This window comes from Pipistrellus kuhlii, unplaced genomic scaffold (assembly GCF_014108245.1).
Source record: "Pipistrellus kuhlii isolate mPipKuh1 unplaced genomic scaffold, mPipKuh1.p scaffold_m20_p_3, whole genome shotgun sequence".
Lineage (NCBI taxonomy): Eukaryota > Metazoa > Chordata > Mammalia > Chiroptera > Vespertilionidae > Pipistrellus > Pipistrellus kuhlii.
This window is the reverse complement of record NW_023425529.1, coordinates 163,913,096-163,931,131: the sequence shown is the minus strand read 5'-3', so window position 1 is coordinate 163,931,131 and position 18,036 is coordinate 163,913,096. Positions and strand designations below refer to the sequence as shown.

The 18,036-nt window shown below is 39.8% G+C and overlaps 1 protein-coding gene across 5 annotated transcripts in view; it reads left to right on the top strand.

The window, feature by feature from the left end:
• Positions 1 to 20: 20 nt before the first annotated feature.
• The window catches only part of HOOK3 (hook microtubule tethering protein 3), a 69,147-nt gene continuing 51,131 nt past the window's right edge, over positions 21 to 18,036 (top strand). Inside the window, exons 1-5 of one of the 5 annotated variants that reach the window (XM_036456586.2) lie at positions 21 to 330; positions 6,453 to 6,538; positions 11,081 to 11,153; positions 14,123 to 14,173; positions 15,727 to 15,859. In XM_036456586.2, the coding sequence (XP_036312479.1) occupies positions 274 to 330; positions 6,453 to 6,538; positions 11,081 to 11,153; positions 14,123 to 14,173; positions 15,727 to 15,859 (400 nt within the window). In that variant the 5' untranslated portion in view covers positions 21 to 273. Of the gene's footprint in view, positions 331 to 6,452; positions 6,539 to 9,806; positions 9,857 to 11,080; positions 11,154 to 14,122; positions 14,174 to 15,726; positions 15,860 to 18,036 lie in introns of those variants that run through there. The other 4 variants (XM_045588837.1, XM_045588838.1, XM_036456585.2 and 1 more) reach the window with 4 other exon arrangements.

Sequence of the window (18,036 nt, the reverse complement as noted above, 5' to 3'; positions counted from 1 at the left end):
CTTAGGGGCGGGGACGCGGGGCTGCGGGCGTGGCCGGGAGTGCGCGCGCGCGCAGCGCAGCGGACGCGCGTCCTGAGTGAAAGGAAAGGAGGGGCACCGGGGTGACGGTGCGGGAGCCGCTGCCATCGCCGGACGGGACTCGGCGGCCCGGGCCCAAGGGCAAGGTGGGCGAGAGGCCAGATCCGCTCCCCGGACCCTCGGACGCGGCCCCGGCCCGAGCGGCTGCGCTTTCTGGCGAGGTTGGGGAGGCGCCGCCGGCCCCAGCAGGGGAAGATGTTCAACGTGGAGTCGGCGGAGCGGGTGGAGCTATGCGAGAGCCTTCTCACTTGGGTATGCGATAGCCGGCAGGGCCGGGAAGACCCCCCCCTCCCTCAGACAGCTTTTCCGGGATCCCCCCCACCCCTCTGTGCTCGTCGCGGGGGGCAAGTGCCCAGGACTGCGGTGCCGTCACATCCGGGGCCTGGGGCGGGCGGAGCCGGGGGGAGAAGGCTGGGGCGGCCGCGTCTGCACCGGGGCCGGGCGGGGGTCCGCGGGGAGGTGCCCGGCACGGGAGGTTCAGCCCGGGGTCCGACGAAGGCTTCCCGGGTGAAGTCTTGAGGTGTCGGCCCGGGGGAGGCTAATGATGGGGTGCAGGCGGCACTGTAATTAGGGTTGTTTGCAGCTGATGAGGCGCTGGCGCTTCTCGCTCCCGGGGACCCCGGAGGGCTTCTCCCTGCCCCCGGGGCCGCCGACGGAGGGGGCACTCGGGACCCCCGGTTGCGACGCTCCTCCTCTTTGTTGTGAGGTTCGCGGGGGATGGAGCGCAACCCCCGGAGGGTTGAGCCGGCCCCGCTGGAAAAGGAGAAGTGCTTTTAAGGGAAGGGTAGGGAAAAAGACAAAAAGGCACCCAGAAACACTGTTTAAAATGCGAGATGCACTTGAGCGATTGGAGAGGAAGCGGTGTGGAGGCAGTAACTAAAGGCAGGGAAGAGAGAGCACAGATCTGGAAGGTGGTTTGGGGCTCTGCAATGGAACTCGACATCTCTCACTGGCAACGTTGTGGAATTCTCATGTTAAATTACTCTAAACGTTTGTTGAAATCCTCACGTCCTTATGTAAAAAAAAAAAAATGTGTTCGATATGATGCCAAAATTCGTGCCTTTAGCAGCCTCTTGGAGAGCTGGACAGAAACCCCAGGCCTGGGTGTGTTTCTCGCACGGTGGTGTCAGTGCCTGGTGTGTGTGTGGACAGGTTGTCAGAGCCACAGTAGACACGTAGTGCTTCTTTCATGGAGCATTCGTCTTATTGCTGAAAATGTTAACTACCTTTTTTGTTTTTAGACTAAAACACGACTATGTTTATGGAGGTGATGAACTCATAATGTTAAAAGTAAAACACAAATGTCAAAGAAATTCTTTTAGCGGTGCCTTGGGTTATAAGTTCAGATCCCTGGAGTATAGATTTCACTGGCCTGTGTGGGGCACTCCTGTGGAAAGGTTAGAGAGACATTCCTAGGTTGGTTGAAAAAAAAAAAAAAAATAATGAAACTAGTTTGAGGGTTTCATAATTTGGCTTGTGCCATGAATCAAATTATGTCTTTTGGAACAATACATACAATGTCAGAGCTTGATAATACTCATTAACTTTTATATTAGGCCATCCTCGGGTTTTCAGAGAATGTTTGCAGTAATATTAACACACAGCTTACACCTGTAATGGATCCGGCGGGGAGATGGGTTTCACTGCTGTATTTTAGAGGAGGGAAAAAAACCCAAAAACGATAAGCTGTACAATCTGGCCAAGGTTTGACTAGGCAGAGCTGAGAGATAAAGAAAGGACATTAACACATTCTTTGATACTGTGGTTTGGCAGAGGTTATACACAGAAGATTAAGGATCTTAAGATGTTCAAAGTGGAGCTCCACGGTACAAAGTGGAGCCTTCCTCCACGCTAGAAAAAGAGGCAAGAGGGCAAAGATGAGGGAGCTAATTGAGTTGGAAGTAGGGCTGCATTGTTTCAAGTCTAGAAAGAGGTGTCATGGAAACAAAGAGGAGTATTTCAGAGCCATCAGCAAAAAAGGTGGTAGTGCAGTTATTTGACTGAGGAATGCTAATATAGTAAGAGGAAGAATCAGAGAGGGAAGTTTGAAGGGGTTACTAACAGAAGCACACAATGTGAGAGCACCTCTATAGAATCTGGTAAAATGTCAAAACAGCTAATCCAGGCTATCAGCTGTGGAGGGAGGTCACAGGAATAAGGCATTGGAGAAAGGCTTTTTGAAATGCCACTGGAAGGTTCATCAAGCAAAATTTCTGGAGAAGAGAAGATTAGAGATCAGAGTTCACACAGAGATGTACAATTCTGAGATTTGGAAACATTATAAAACATTGCACATTGAAATGTTTCCAAAGGAAGTTGAGTTTAATGCTTTGTTTGTTCTCTTTGTTATTGTAAATGTTTATGTGGAAAATGTGTGAGGTAGCTGAAAATGTACTTTGTCTCATAGCTCCCCTTATTTCTGGAGGCCAGATTAATGCTTGAACACAGTTCTAAAGTTAAATACAAGGGAAAATTGTATACAATATACTCCAAAGAAAAGATTCCCATTTACAATAATTTATTTTTATTTTTTTAAATATATTTTATTGATTTTTTACAGAGAGGAAGGGAGAGAGATAGAGAGCTAGAAACGTCGATGAGAGAGAAACATCGACCAGTTGCCTCTTGCACCCCCTACTGGGGATATGCCCGCAACCAGTGTACATGCCCTTGACTGGAATCGAACCTGGGACCCTTCAGTCAACAGACCAACGCTCTACCACTGAGCCAAACCGGTTTCGGCTTAAATATATATTTTATTGATTTTTTTTTACAGAGAGGAAGAGAGAGGGGTAGAGAGTTAGAAACATTGATGAGAGAGAAACATCGATCAGCTGCCTCCTGCACACTGGGGATGTGCCCGCAACCAAGGTACATGCACTTGACCAGAATCGAACCTGGGACCCTTGAGTCCACAGGCTGACGCCCATTTACAATAATTTATAATAATAAAAGCATAATATGCTAATTAGACCAGACAGCTGAATATCCTTCCAGATGTCCTTTGGACAAAGTTGCAGGGGCTGTGAGGACTGAGGGCAGGCAGCCTTGGTGGCAGCAGCAACAGCTGCAGGGTGATGGTGGTGGCGCCTTCCCCTGATCAGCCCGATCACCTCCTTCCCAGTAGGACATCCCCTTAGGGCTCCCAGACTGTGAGAGGAGGCAGGCCAGGCTGAGGGACACACACACACATACACACACACACACACACACAAACCCCATGCACAAATTTTTGTGCACTAGGCCTTTAGTTTGAATATAAATTCACGGACAACTTGGTTGTGTGGTTACTTTGCATAAACAAGGTAACTGCAGCACTCAGCAAAATGCAGACAGCTGTCAGTAACATAGGAGATGTAAGAACTCAAAGTTCAGTCGGGGTGATTCTGTCTGTGATCAGAGGTCTTCCATACTTCCAGTCTCTCCTTGTTCAGTTACTGAAGATCACAATTATGATCCTGAATCTCAAATAAAAGTTTAACTACATAGCATTTACTTTGAGGTATGAGGTACATAGTACATTTTAGAAGTTCTTCCACTAGAAATGGTAAAAATAAAGCTCAGCACTTAAAGGGATGGCTGTTAGTCACCTATGCAGAATTCAGTTCTGTGGAATATATCATTGCCCCAAATGCTGGTTAAAATGCTATTGTATCAAAGAGTTGAATAGTGCAAGAACCAGATGTTTCAAATTATTTTTGAAAGAGGAATGCTTATGAAAAGACATAGTATCACCCTACCAATGGAAAACATCTTAAGCTTAAATTCCAAGTCAAAGTTTATACTACAAGCAAGTTCAGCAAGATGTGCTTGAAAATTTCCACTCTACCTCCTCTCCCCACCCTCTGAGTCAAAAATGGATTCCTACCTGTTAGAAAAATTTGCCCTGCCTACTGCACCTGTCAAGCCTAATTTCTTGAACTGTACATGAAAAGATTGCTTTTTCCTAGATTATAGAGACTGAAAAACCAGAAAGAATCTGGGATGTGACCAGTTAATGACAGGAAGCTAAGTGGGAAAAGCATCATTCCATAGGCTCAGTGCATTTCTTCTGGGAAACTCAGTAACATTAACATCTCCTTATAATTCTCATATTACTTATTTAGCAGCCTATAAAATGCACACTAGTGTGTAAAATTATGGAGGATATAATTTTTATGGTGGGTATAATTTATCTTCCACATTCCATTCTCTGCTTTGTCTAAGTCCATTCCCAAACAGTTTTTGTCTTCTGATGGACAAGTAAAAAAATCAGATGTACAACAGTTAAAGCACATATACTTTTTTAAACTTTTTTTTTTTTTTAAGTTGGGGGTTGGTACAATGTGATAAGAGTATAGGTTCTGGAATTAGGCCACCTGGGTTCAAATTCTGATTTTTGTTTTATAAACTCTGAGGGTGACTTTGGACAGGTAATTTCACCTCTGTGCTCTGATTGCATTCCATTTAGATCTAAGATGTGGCTCTTATGGTCACCTTCGTTGGAATGCTCGTTAAAACACTGAATGCAAGGCTCCACGTCCAGAGTTTGTAATCCCGTAGTACCGATATTCTGCATTTCCAACACCTTTCCAGGTGATGCGATCGTTAGTAGCCTGGGACCTAACCACACTTTGAAAACCACTGCTCTACAGCAGGGTTGGTAAATGTTAGCATTATGGATGTTTTGGGCTGGATAATTCTTTGTTGTGATCTCTGCCTGTGCATTCATTATAGGATGTTTAGTAGTAGCATCCCTGGCTGCTACCCACTAGATACCAATAGCATCCATCTAGTTATTACAGCCAAAAATGTCTCATAGGGAGTAAAATTGCCCTGGTTGAGAACTTCTGCTCTAGAAACACTAATTCCAGGTGATCTCATGCTTTCTTCTTCTCACATTTTTAGTGGGGAGGGTGATGGGGAGATTGGGTGGTGTTAAAACGGCTTCTTGGAATTAAAAGAGAGGTTTTGGCCCGTCAGGTAGAATGTTATGCCTTAATTCTTTTTATTGTACTGTTATGCTGAAATATCTTGTAGACATATAATCCAATCAATAAAAATGTGTGTGAAGACAGATGTGTTTATTTCCGAGGTCGTTGCAAGGTGAGCAACAGCAAGAATTCATTTAGTGATACTGATTCTTAACAGAATCATATGGTCTTTATACATAGCCAAAAGCAGGTTTACAGTTATGAGTATACAAAACAATTTATTTTTGTAATATTATTTATTATTGTATTTTCCCTATGAACAACTATAAATCTACAGGGCATGTCCTCACACCCTGTAAAATGCAGATCGCCTGACCTCACTCTGCTGCTTACTCCCCATTGCTCTTAGGATCAAGTTCTAACATGGATAATGACGTTTTGCACAAGAATGCTTCCTCTTTAACCTGGTCTTTCACCAATTACTCTTTTCCCTGTACTATCTCTTCCTCCCATGTCTACACAATCCATACTAAGCTTCTTTTCTCTCCTAGATTGCATCCACTCTCACTTCTAAACTTGCTGTTTGCATTTCCTATAATGCTGTCATTTTACTAACCTGTAAACTGTGAGAGCATGGCTTGTATCTGTCTATCCTCAGTGATTTATATCCTTCTAAGTCCTGGCTGAACTGCTGGCTGTAATCATTGCTGGCTCAGCTGTATTATCTTACTCATGGAAATAATATCTACTATTTTTTGGCCACATCATGTTGACTAAGACACAGTTCTAATGCAGAGTACATTTAAAATCAAAGTGCATTGACTGTCTAACCTAACCGTACTGTGACTTCTACATTTGTATACATATTTTTGTCTGTGTATAAGAAATCTCAATCTGGCCAGGCTTAAACAAGAGACCTTTCTCACATAACAGGAGACTTCAAGGTTTTTTTTAATGTAGTGGCTTCATTTTGGCCTCCAGGCCTTAGTTTTTCTAACCCTCTTCTCTGCATTCCACTGCATTGGCCTCATCCTGAGACGGATTCCCTTAATAGCCACAAAGTGACTGCCAGTGGCAGTTGAGGGAACATATTTATTCACATCAGGAGGAAATTGGTTATTCTTTCCCAGAAGTTCAAGTAAGCATGCCCTTGCTTCTCTTTGATCCAAATTGTCTTTGCCTTATTATACATCCCTGAGTCAGTCATTGGTAGAGCAGATCTTGGATTGATCATCTGTGAGTAGAATGGATGTTGCGAAGAACACCCAGTGTCCTCCATATTTCTCTTTTGCCAAAGGGAAAATTTTACAATAATAACCTGCAGGAAATTTCCCATAAGGGAAAATCTTCCCAACGCTTCTAACTCTTGAAGTTTATTACCACTCCCAAGATGTGGTACTCACAAAAAGAAGTCTAAGAAGTCTTCGATATAGTTAACCATGGAATCTTTTTTCCCTTCAGATCCAGACATTTAATGTGGATGCACCATGCCAGACTGTGGAAGATTTAACGAGTGGGGTTGTGATGGCCCAGGTTCTTCAAAAAATGTAAGAATAAACTGCTTTGTCTCTTTGTATATACTTATACACGGATATGTGCTTAGATGAAGACATGGACAAAAAATAAAGTGCTTACATGACATGTGTTGTATGTTAATATAAGAACTGTAAACAGCAGTAATATTTTTATGGCATGTACTTGTATAGTTACAAATTGACTGCAAGTTTAATTAGGGCTGTAATAGTTAGAATACTCCAATGGTTTTAGCAGAATTATTTGTTCTTATGCATAAGCTTGGCAGAAATTTTTATGTTAGTAACAAGATTTTGCCATCCTATAAGAATCTCAGAGACTCACTTCTAGCAATAATGCTGAAATGTAACAGTGAGGTCTTCCCTGACCACCCATGTGAAATAAGCAACAAACATTCCCCTGTGCTTTTATCCCTTTTGACCGTTGTATTGTTCTGCAAAGTATGTTAGCACTACCTGATATGCCACATATTTGCTTGTTTATTGGTTATTTGCTGTGCATGCGCGCATACACACACATATTGTGAATTCCACCTAGAGGTAAGGTATTTATTTTGATTATTGTTATGTCCTCACACCTTGGACAATGCCTGGTGTTTGGTTGGGCCATATGAAAATGACCTTTTTTTGTAGATAAAAGATGGTCAAATAGCAGCAATTTCTTATGGTTTAATCTGCATAATGGATGCTTATGTTTACTGAATGACTAAGTGAAAGAAATATTTATTTGGGTTATATAAAACATACTCGATTCCTTCCTTCTTAGTACTTTGAAAACATAATCGTTGTATGGCTGTCTTCAACTTTTGACCTGGAATTTTTCAAATAAAGGATTACCTGTGAATTTAAGAATTCATTAGGTCTGATGCAATTTGGGCGATTCTTTTGTCTTCTGAATCCCTGAGCACTTGTCATCCTGATATTAAAAGATTTACATGTGACTAAGGATTTCCTGCATTTCTGTTGAGAACCAGTGTCATCATTAAATGAGTTCTTGCTGTTGCTCACCTTAAAGTGAGCCTTATACAGTTGCCCGTCTGAAAAGCAGCTCAAGTGTCTGCATTTCAGAGACTCTGTGCCTTTAGCATTAGGGACTCATGCTTGAAAACTATGGCTTGCTATTGCTTTCTTGTGGAACTTACATAGTACATCTTTCCAGCTCTACAGGCACACACACTTTTTGACGGAGCACAAGAAGGCTTATTTGAGGCCTGACCAGAGTGATCATGTGATTATCATGGTCACCTCTGAGTGGCACCCTAATAACTTTTAGCCTTTGAAAGGTCTAGAGAGTTTCATTGAAGTTCTTTTTTTTTTTTTTTTTAATATATTTTATTGATATTTTACAGAGAGGAAGGGAGAGAGCTAGAGAGCTAGAAATGTCTATGAGAGAGAAACATCGACCAGCTGCCTCCTCACACCCCCCACCGGGGATGTGCCTGCAACCAAGGTATGCCCTTGACCGGAATCGAACCCAGGACCTTTCAGTCCGCAGACCGACGCTCTACCATTGAGCCAAACCGGTTTCGGCTCATTGAAGTTCTTAATAAAAATTATTTGTGGGCATGTAGACATAGCTAAGTGAGCTTTCCGTGTATATGTCAGTAGATGAATTTTTTTTTAAAATATATTTTATTGATTTTTTACAGAGAGGAAGGGAGAGGGATAGAGAGCTAGAAACATCGATGAGAGAGAAACATCGACCAGCTGCCTCCTGCACCCCCCTCCCACCGGGGATGTGCCCGCAACCAATGTACATGCCCTTGACCGGAATCAAACCCGGGACCTTTCAGTCCGCAGACCGACGCTCTACCACTGAGCTAAACCGGCTTCGGCAGTAGATGAATTTTTTGCCTAAGTTAGTTTGGATAGGATTTCTCTCACTTGAGAGAAATACAGAATATATTAAATCAATACAGAAGAAAGACTGTATTGATTTAACAAGTGAAGATCATAAGAAACCATTATGTTCTACATGCAATTTAATAATTCCAACATACACTAAGGCATGTGAACAATCTTTTCTCATTTTTGCACTGCAGTGGTTAATTGGTTAACCTCTTCTTGTCTTTTCCTTCCACCCTTTGACCTGTTGTAATTTAATTCAGCACTTCTTAGGATTTTCTTTGTCAGCTTCTCTTTCACTTGGCAGTATGGCCTTTAAGGTTCTTCCCTGTATTTTTGTGCCTTGATAGCCCATTTCCTTTTAGTATTCCCCACCCTCCTTTCCCCCCCCAAAGCTTTATTGAAATTAAATTGACATTCAATAAATCGCACATTTTTAAAGTATAGAATTTGATATGTTAAAATATGTACACAGATAATTTAATAAAAAAATAAAATAAAATAAAGTATAGAATTTGATAGATTTTTACCTTGTAGATGCCCATGAGACTTTTCACCACAGCCAAGATAATGATCATATCAGCCACTTGTGGAAGTCTCCTTGCCCTAGACAGGTAGCTCAATTGGTTAGAGAGTGTCAGCCTTATACGCCAAGGTTGCGGGTTCAATCCCTGGAGAGGGTAAATACAACAAGTAACCACTGAATGCATATTTAAGTGGAACAAGAAATCCATGTTTCTCCTTCTCCCTCTCTATCTCCCCCCCACCTTTCACTCTCCCCACCCTCTTCCTTTCTCTCTAAAACACTTTCTTAAAAAATCTCTTTAATCCCTCCTTCCTGCCTTCCCTTTTTATCACTATAGATTCATTTGCAATTTCTAGAAATTTACATCAATGGACAGTATGTTTTCTTTTTTGAGGAAAAGGGTGTGGCCTTTTTCTTGCAGTATAATTATTTGGGGATATGTGTATGTTTTTGCCCTTACTTATAGTTTGTACATACTCCATTATATGGCTATTGCATGATCTGTTCATCAGCTAATAAACATCTGAGTTATTTTAGTTTTAACCTATTACAGTTAAAGCTGCTGTGAGCATCAGTGTACAAATCTTTGTGCAGACATATGCTCCCATTACCCTTGGGTATAGCTAAGTTTCAAACATTTAATGGCAGGGAACCAAAATACTTTTTTATGTAATTAAAAGAAAATAGACTTAAAAACAAAATATCTATAAAAATACTAAGGTTTGCTAATAAAAATGCCATACTAAGGAATGGAATAAAAATATAGTGTTTGTTTTAGACTACACTTTAGTTTGGCTAAGTTCAATAAGAACATTGAATACTTTTAGCAGTAGAAATAAAATTTAAATAATTTTAGCAGTAGAAATAAAATTTAATTTTTTTATTTCCTCTGAAGGCATTTGACTGGTACATAAGTTACAGCTAAATATGCTGGTACTGGCAAAATCTAAGGAAATGGTTTTGTAAGTTTTGTTTTTCTTTTTTAGCAGCAGTCAGGACATAGCTATCTTTAGCTCCTTACTCATGAAGAACACTCCCAGTAAGATTATCTGTTGTTATGTTCATATCTGTGCAGAACTAAAATCTTTTGAGATTTTGGAGAAAATTACTTTTATGTTGTTTTATCCTAGCCAGAGAGCATCAATTAAGGGCTACTTAGAAAACATTGCTGAAATTGTAACTACTTATCAAAACAAAGTTATGACTAGATTCCTGCATAGTGAGTCAAAGTTTATTACTAAGAAAAGTCCTACTGAATATAAAAAAGCTGTAAACTACTATTCTTGCTATATTCTGCACAAGTAGTACATTGGAAGTTTATTAAATGAATGTGCTATCTCTTTCCAAATACATTTCAGTCCACAAATGTTTATAGAGAACCTGCTATGCATTGGACAGGAGATATTGGGCAGTTCTGCAGTGAACAAAACATAGACAAACATTCTGTGGTCTTGAACAAATAATTTCTTAGAGCATCAGTTTTAGAACCTTTGAAATGAGGATCATGCTGGGCTAAAAGTTTTATTCTGTTTTTCTTCCTTTCTAGTGTTGGGAGATTTTCCTAAGAAAAATAGCCATAAGTATATTCAGGTTCTGTTCTTGTTTCAGTTTGTCCACACAAATGTTATCTTAGATGTTAAGCCTTTTGCAAATAGGAATGGTGTCCAACTTTGTCTAACACCTAGTATTATATATGAGAAAAATAGGTTCTCAGTTTATATTATTTTAAAAAATTGATATTTTAGAGACGGTATTGGTGGCATTTGAAGTATTAAATGATGGTGGTCATTGAAATATTAGTTGAAAATTTTATTTTAACCTTAAATATAAAAATATTTCTTTTGTCTATTTAAAATTACACCTATTTTAAATTTTTAGATATTAGTCTGGTGTCTACAGGTAATGTTAATTCCAAGTTAGTGTATTTAGCTATAATTTGTTTTGAAACTATAATTATGTCATTATTTTTTATCTTTTAATGAGCTGAAAACAGTCACGTTGATTTTAGAGAAATCTATAATTGTATCTGGTCTCATGTACTGAGCTATTCAATGACTGATATGTGGCAATTACATTTTTATGTTGCAATTAAGTGGTGATATGGGATGGGTTTCAATTTTCTTTTTTGTTTGTTTTTACCTTGATAGTTACATGATCTTAATGTACTAGCTTTTTCTTATTTGTAGAGATCCTGTATATTTTGATGAAAATTGGCTAAACAGAATCAAATCTGAAGTGGGAGATAATTGGAGGCTAAAGGTATTTTCTTTCTTTTTTCTATCTGTAAACTCATATTTTACTTGGTGTATATAAAATTTGTTGATTTTTTTTATCAGATGTGTTCAGTAAGCTTTAGAAACTTAGGTAGTTTTTAATGAAATAATCTAGATTTGAAGATTGGAGCTAACCTGAAATTGCTCACTAAAATGTAATGAAAAGTAGTAAAGTATAGTGAGCCAGAGTGCTTATGTCTATATCACAGCTCTGCCATTTACTATCTGTGGGAAAGTCTTTTAACTTTTCTATGCCTCAGTTTCCCCATTTGTGAAATGAGTATTGTGATAGAACCCACTTCATAGAAATAAATGAGTTAATGTATGTAATGTACTTAGCATAATGCATGGAATGTGTAATGGTAACTGCTAGTGTTAATAATGAGAAAATATTAGTAAGTATAATTTAAATCAACGCATTGATTTAAAAAATTTTATTGACTGATTTTAAGAGAGACAGGGTGAGAGAAAAGGAAATATTGATTTCTTGTTCCACTTATTTATGTATTATTGGTTGATTCTGTCTGTGCCCTGGCTGGAGATCAAACCTGCAACCTTGGCATTTGGGGGTGATTCTCTAACCCAGTGGTCACCGTTGGTCTGCAGACCACTGGTGGTCTCTGAGGTCCCACAGGTTGGTGACCGCTGGTTTAAGGAAACCTTTGGGGCGGTGGTCGCCAACTGGTGGTCTATAGGTCTGAAAGGTTGGAGAGCGCTGCTGTAACCAACTAAGCTACCCAGCCAGGGCCAGTGAACACATTGCTTTTTAAGGCATTCTAATTTAAAATGTTCAAATATGAAAAAAAATGAACCTACTAAAATAAAGAAAATAAAGTATCCTATATAATAAAACCCTAATATGCAAATCAACCGAATGGAGGAACGACTGGTTGCTATGGCCTAACTGACCACCAGAGGACAGATACTTAAACACAGGAGCGGCCCGCGGTGGTCAGTGTGCTTCCACAGGGGGAGCACCGCTCAGCCAGAAGCCGGGCCCATGGCTGGCAAATGCAACGGCGGTGGCAAGAGCCTCTCCCGCCTCCTTGGCAGAGCTAGGGACCTCTCGGCAGATATCCCCTGAGCGGTCCTGGACTGCAAGAGGGTGCAGGTCAGGCTGAGGGGCCCTTCCCCCCCAGTGCACAAATATGCACTGGGCCTCTAGTATTATATATTTTTCATGTCTCCAGGTTTTTCTGGAAGTATAAACATTAGTTTATATGTGAAAAATTTTTTAAATAAAGTTTTCAGGGTTTTTTTGTTTTGTTTTTAATTTAAAATGTCTGTGGTTAACCGTTGGATCGCATTGCTGTGATTCAGCCTCTTTTATTTTATGGTCATAGGTTCTGCTGCCTTTTGTCCTAGGACATCCTCAGCTACTAACATTGGCTAGGAACTGCAAAGTAGATGATCAACAGAATCATATTATATGCACATTTAATTTAACACAAATGCAACCATATGAATTGTGTAAAAAAAAAAAAAAATAGAGGAAAAAATAATGGCTTACAATAAATAGCGCAGGTGATTCTGCCTGTCATTTCATCCAGAAAACATGGTCCTTGAATCTGTTTTCTGGAGTGAGTGAGTGGGACACATCTGTATATTGGTCTCTCATCCTGTCTGTTTCTAGGTTACTTCTTATAGCACAAGTATCTTGCAATGCAGAGTGTTATCCTAGCATTTAAAGATATGACTTTTTAACCTTATGGCTCTTAAATATTTATTTTGGTGCTCAATTGAAGAAACAGCAATATTTTCTGACATTTTCTGACATTGGAGGAATTTGGAAACATACGTCATAGGTTACTTTAAGAGATTCCAGCCCTAGCTGGTTTGGCTCAATGGATAGAGCGTTGGCTTGGGGACTGAAGGGTCCCAGGTTTGATTCCAGTCAAGGGCACATGCCTGGGTTGTGGGCTCAATCCCCAGTAGGGGGTTTGCAGGAGGCAGCCAGTCAATGATTCTCTCAAATCACTGATGTTTCTATATCTCTCTCACTCTCCCTTCCTCTCTGAAATCAATGAAAAAAAAAAAATATATTTTTTTTTAAAGAGAGATTTCCAGGGGTAGTCCAGCTGACATGGCTCAGTTGCTAAGCATAAGCCTATGAACCAGGAGGTCACAGTTGGATTCCCAATCAGGGCACATGACTGGGTTGTGGGCTATATCCCCAGTAGGGGGCATGCAGGAGGAGGCAATCAATGATTCTCTCTATTCATTGATGTTTTTATATATATCTTTCTCTTTTCCTCTCTGAAATCAATAAAAATATATTTTAAAAGAGAAAAGATTTCCAAGGGTAATATTTACCTAATGCTTTTACTGGTAGAACTTAACCTCCATGTAAGATGCAACTCCATTTTTCTATGGAAAACTGCATAGAACTTAAGTCTTCATTAAGGATGGTACATTTTTTTCTTTAGCTGCAGAAAATCTGAATAATTTAAGCTTACTGTTAAATTTCACTTACCGTCCAATTTTGGTCATAATATTGAAATTTTAAAATTATTAGAAGCTTTAATTTGTTAAATAAATATCTTAGATTAAATAAATTAAATTTAAATAAATTATATATATATATATATTTTTTTTTTAATTGATTTTTTTACAGAGAGGAAGGGAGAGAGATAGAGAGTTAGAAACATCGATGAGAGAGAGTCATCTATCAGCTGCCTCTTGAACACCCCCTACTGGGGATATGCCCACAACTAAGGTACATGCCCTTGACCAGAATTGAACCCGGGACCCTTCAGTCCGCAGGCCGATGCTCTATCCACTGAGCCAAACCGGTTTTGGCAAGAGTCCTTTTTTGATGATGGTAATTCAAATATGCTATTAAATTTTCTTTTTTTATATTTTCTTTATGATTAACTTGTTTGCTTAGTTGATTTAGAAATTTTTTGTTAAACTGTATTTTGATTTATTCTGTTGTTTTTCTGACTCTTTAAACAGATAAGCAATCTAAAGAAAATTTTAAAAGGAATCTTGGATTATAATCATGAGGTAAAGACTTTTCTCGTTCTGCTTGGAAATATTACTATAGGATAATTTAATTTTATAATAGTTTCAACTAAAGGAAAAATTATCTCAGAATTAGTAATCAGTTTATCTTTCATAGTTTCTAGGATGTGGTTTAAACAACCATATTATATGGTTCCTGGATAAATAGTTTTCACTGTAATATGAATAATTTATAGTAGGTTAATCTAATTTATGTCAAACCTTGCTTTCTGCTATTTATTATCTCCTTTCTTCCCTTAATTGTGAATGTGGTTTAGAGTCTATGCATTATTATAATCAACTCCCTTAAATACTTCCACTGTATTCCTTAGCGGAAACCCCCTTCCTTGATTAACTCAGTTTATCTTCTCAGTCTGCATCAGAACAGTCAAGACATTGCTGGGGGTGAGGGGGTGAAATCAGGCTGTGGACTAGTTTTACCTTAAGTTTGTAGTGGACACAACACAGCTTAAAGACCTATGTGATTTCCTTACTGTTTTTCCCCCCACAAGCTTACTTGCATTTATATCTACATTTATACTTACATCATCTACCCTTATCATCTCAGTATGTGACTCTACCATCCACCCTACTGCTCAAACCCAAAACTTACAAATCTCCCTGTAGTCCTTTCCTTCTTTTGAGATCATCAGAAAGACCTATTACTTAAGCCTCCAAATTACAGCTTTTTCCATCTCTACTGCCACCACCCTATACCAAACCATCATTATTAGCGCTTGCTTAGATTACTAGAGTGGTCAACTGGTGACCCTGATTTCACTCTTTCCCTGTACCGTCTGTTCTCTACTCTAAAGCCAGGATGATTTTTTAAAATAGAAATTTAATTATGTCATTCTCAAAGTCTTTCGTGGTTTCCTATTGCATTGAGAATCAAATCCTTACTTTTTACTGTGAGACACCAGGTACTGCATGACCCCTCTAACTTCCTCTTACACTCTTCTCCCCTAACCCATAACACTGCAGCTGCATTCATCCTGCTTCTGTGCTTTTAGGATCTTCATTTTTCACTGCAGGGTTATCAGTCAGAGACCTACCCACTTGTCTGCATATAAGTCACTTCCTTTGGGATCACTCTCATTTCCCCGTAAAAGAATCTTCCATTCTCCTTCCTGGTACAGGTGTCATGCTATCAGCATTTTGGAGTCAAATAGGTGAAGGTGACTAGGAGGAAACTTACCACTGGGGACATGAATCTATATTTAATCTCCACTCTTACTGGTGCCCCCTGGGTCAGAACTTCACCGGCTCTACGTCAGAGTGCACACATCCAGTTTTTCTGGGGATGGTAGTGGGATCAGTAGTACTCAATTTCTTTGCTAAGTGTACATACCATATACCAGATTGGGGCCTAACTTGCTGTGACTCAAGATAGTTATAACTTAGGTGTATGGGTAAAAAAAAACTTGGGAGTGAGATTGACCGGACAGCTCTGTCCTTATCAGTGAGATTCTGTTGCCAACAATCTAGTCTTTATCAGATACTTTATTTGGTCCTATAGGTGTAAATGCAACTCTAATCCCTTTATCTCTATTTAGATTTTAGGGCAGCAAATTAATGACTTTACCCTTCCTGATGTGAACCTTATTGGGGAGCATTCTGATGCTGCAGAGCTCGGAAGGATGCTTCAACTCATTTTAGGCTGTGCTGTGAATTGTGAACAGAAGCAAGGTAATTTATTTGAAGTTAGTATATGCATTTAAAATAATATTATAATATTATTGCAAACTGCTCGCAGCCCCTCGCCAAGGCCAGCCCTGCCCCGAATGGAGACCCCCACCCCATGGGGGTGAAGCCAGGCTGACCTACAAACCGCAGGTGCCCCTCACCTAGGCGGGCCTCGCCACCCCTCCCCCCCCAAAGGGGGACCTCCCATCTGGATCCAGGGCCCCGATCAGGGCAGACCAGCCGGTCCCCACACATACACCAGGCCTCTGTGCCTATATAATAAAAGGGTAATATGCAAATTGACCCTAAAGGCGGAACAACCAGAATAACCGCTGGACCAGTCTCTATTGAGGTACACTGACCACCACTTGGTCCCTTTCCCCGTCTCGCAGGTTCTGATCGCCTGATGGGGAATGGGGGTAGGTGACAGCCTGAGAGTGGGCAGGAACAGCCGGACAGCTGACCTTTCTATCCCTCCCACCCCCCCTGCCGTCAGATACCAATCACCTGATGGTGAAAGGGAAACGGGGGTGGAATGGGGGGGTTGGTGAGGTGCGTGCGGGCAGGGGCAAGGCCGGAACCAGCTGTGGGCAGCCGGGAAGATGGCCCTGATTGCAGGCCAGGCCTAGGGTCCGTACCCGCACACGAATTTCGTGCTCTGGGCCTCTAATGTAGATGATAATATACTAGTTCAGTTCAGCTCTTGGAACTTAAATTAGATATTTTAGTTTGCAGATATGTAGGATTTATTTCACAAATATTTACTGAATTCATGCATTGTGCTGGGGCTAGGAACACAGTATCAGACCAAGCAAACATGATACCTTCCTCAGGGAACTTGTACTTGAGTGGAGGTGGAGGGCAATAAATAATGCCACACAGAATGAGGTAATCTGCATAGAAATGAGTGCAGTAATGGGGGGCAGGGAAGTTATTTAAGCAAAGATATGGAGAATGTGGGTTAATAGTAATCTAAATAGTAGAAATTGAATGTCAGAAAGACCTTTGTTACCTTTGAGGAATTAAAAAAAGACAACAGTTAAGAATAGTGAGAAGGATAAAGGGAGATGAAATGAAGCAGGATAAAAGTACTTAGGGATTATTCTAAATGATGACAGTATTTTACTGCTATTTATATGACCCTTGAAGAAGATGGATTTTTTTAAGCCCAAGGTCTTTCTTCTTTGTTGTACCCCACCTCTAGTGATACAAAACAAATTTTTACTAACTTGCTGCCTGTACTAATTTTTGTTCTAGTTCTAAGTTTAATAACTGTCAACATTGTTTTATTGGTTTCTGATTCAGGAATTTTTTTCTAACAAAGTATTTATTTCGCTTTAGCCCCATTATTAGATTTTAGCAGCCATGCTCTTACAGGAAATTTTAGTTGTTTACTTAATTTAACTCAAGAATTAAAATTTTCTACATTTTGTTTTTTGTATATTACTGAAATGTCTAACAAATTTTTAAAAAATATATTTTATTGATTTTTCACAGAGAGGAAGAGAGAGGGATAGACAGTTAGAAACATCGATGAGAGAGAATCATCGATCAGCTGCCTCTTGCACACCCTCTACTCGGGATGTGCCAGCAATCAAGGTACATGCCCTTGACCGGAATTGAACCTGGGACCTTTCAGTCCACAGGCCAACGCCCTATCTATTGAGCCAAACCGGTCCTGGCATGTCTAACAAATTTTTGTAAAAGATTATAAGATTAGTATAAAAAGATTAAAGACATATTAAATAAACAGATGCTTTGATTTTAAAAGGTGGATGAAAAGTTATTTAATGTAGTTCATTGAATTCAGATAATAGCTTACATATTTATCCTGAAAGGAGATTAATCAGTAAGGGTCCTTTGAAGTATCTAGCTATTAATGACTTGGCTAATCATATTTATTAGAGGGAAAGATTAGGAAAAGACAAGGATGTTATTATATGCATAGTCCGGTGGAAAAGAAGACAATTTATCAAGCTTCTCACACAGATCAAGTGTTCTGTTTAAAACCTAGTTTCAGTTTTTCCCTGAAATTATATATAAATGATGAAAACTTTGAAGAGGGTTTTAACATCTCAATTATCAGGAGGTCATTCTCTGCTCTCTGGAACATAGTTGAGAGCTAAGAATTAAATTAAATGGATTTTTGCATTATTACATATTACTTGGTAATATGTGTA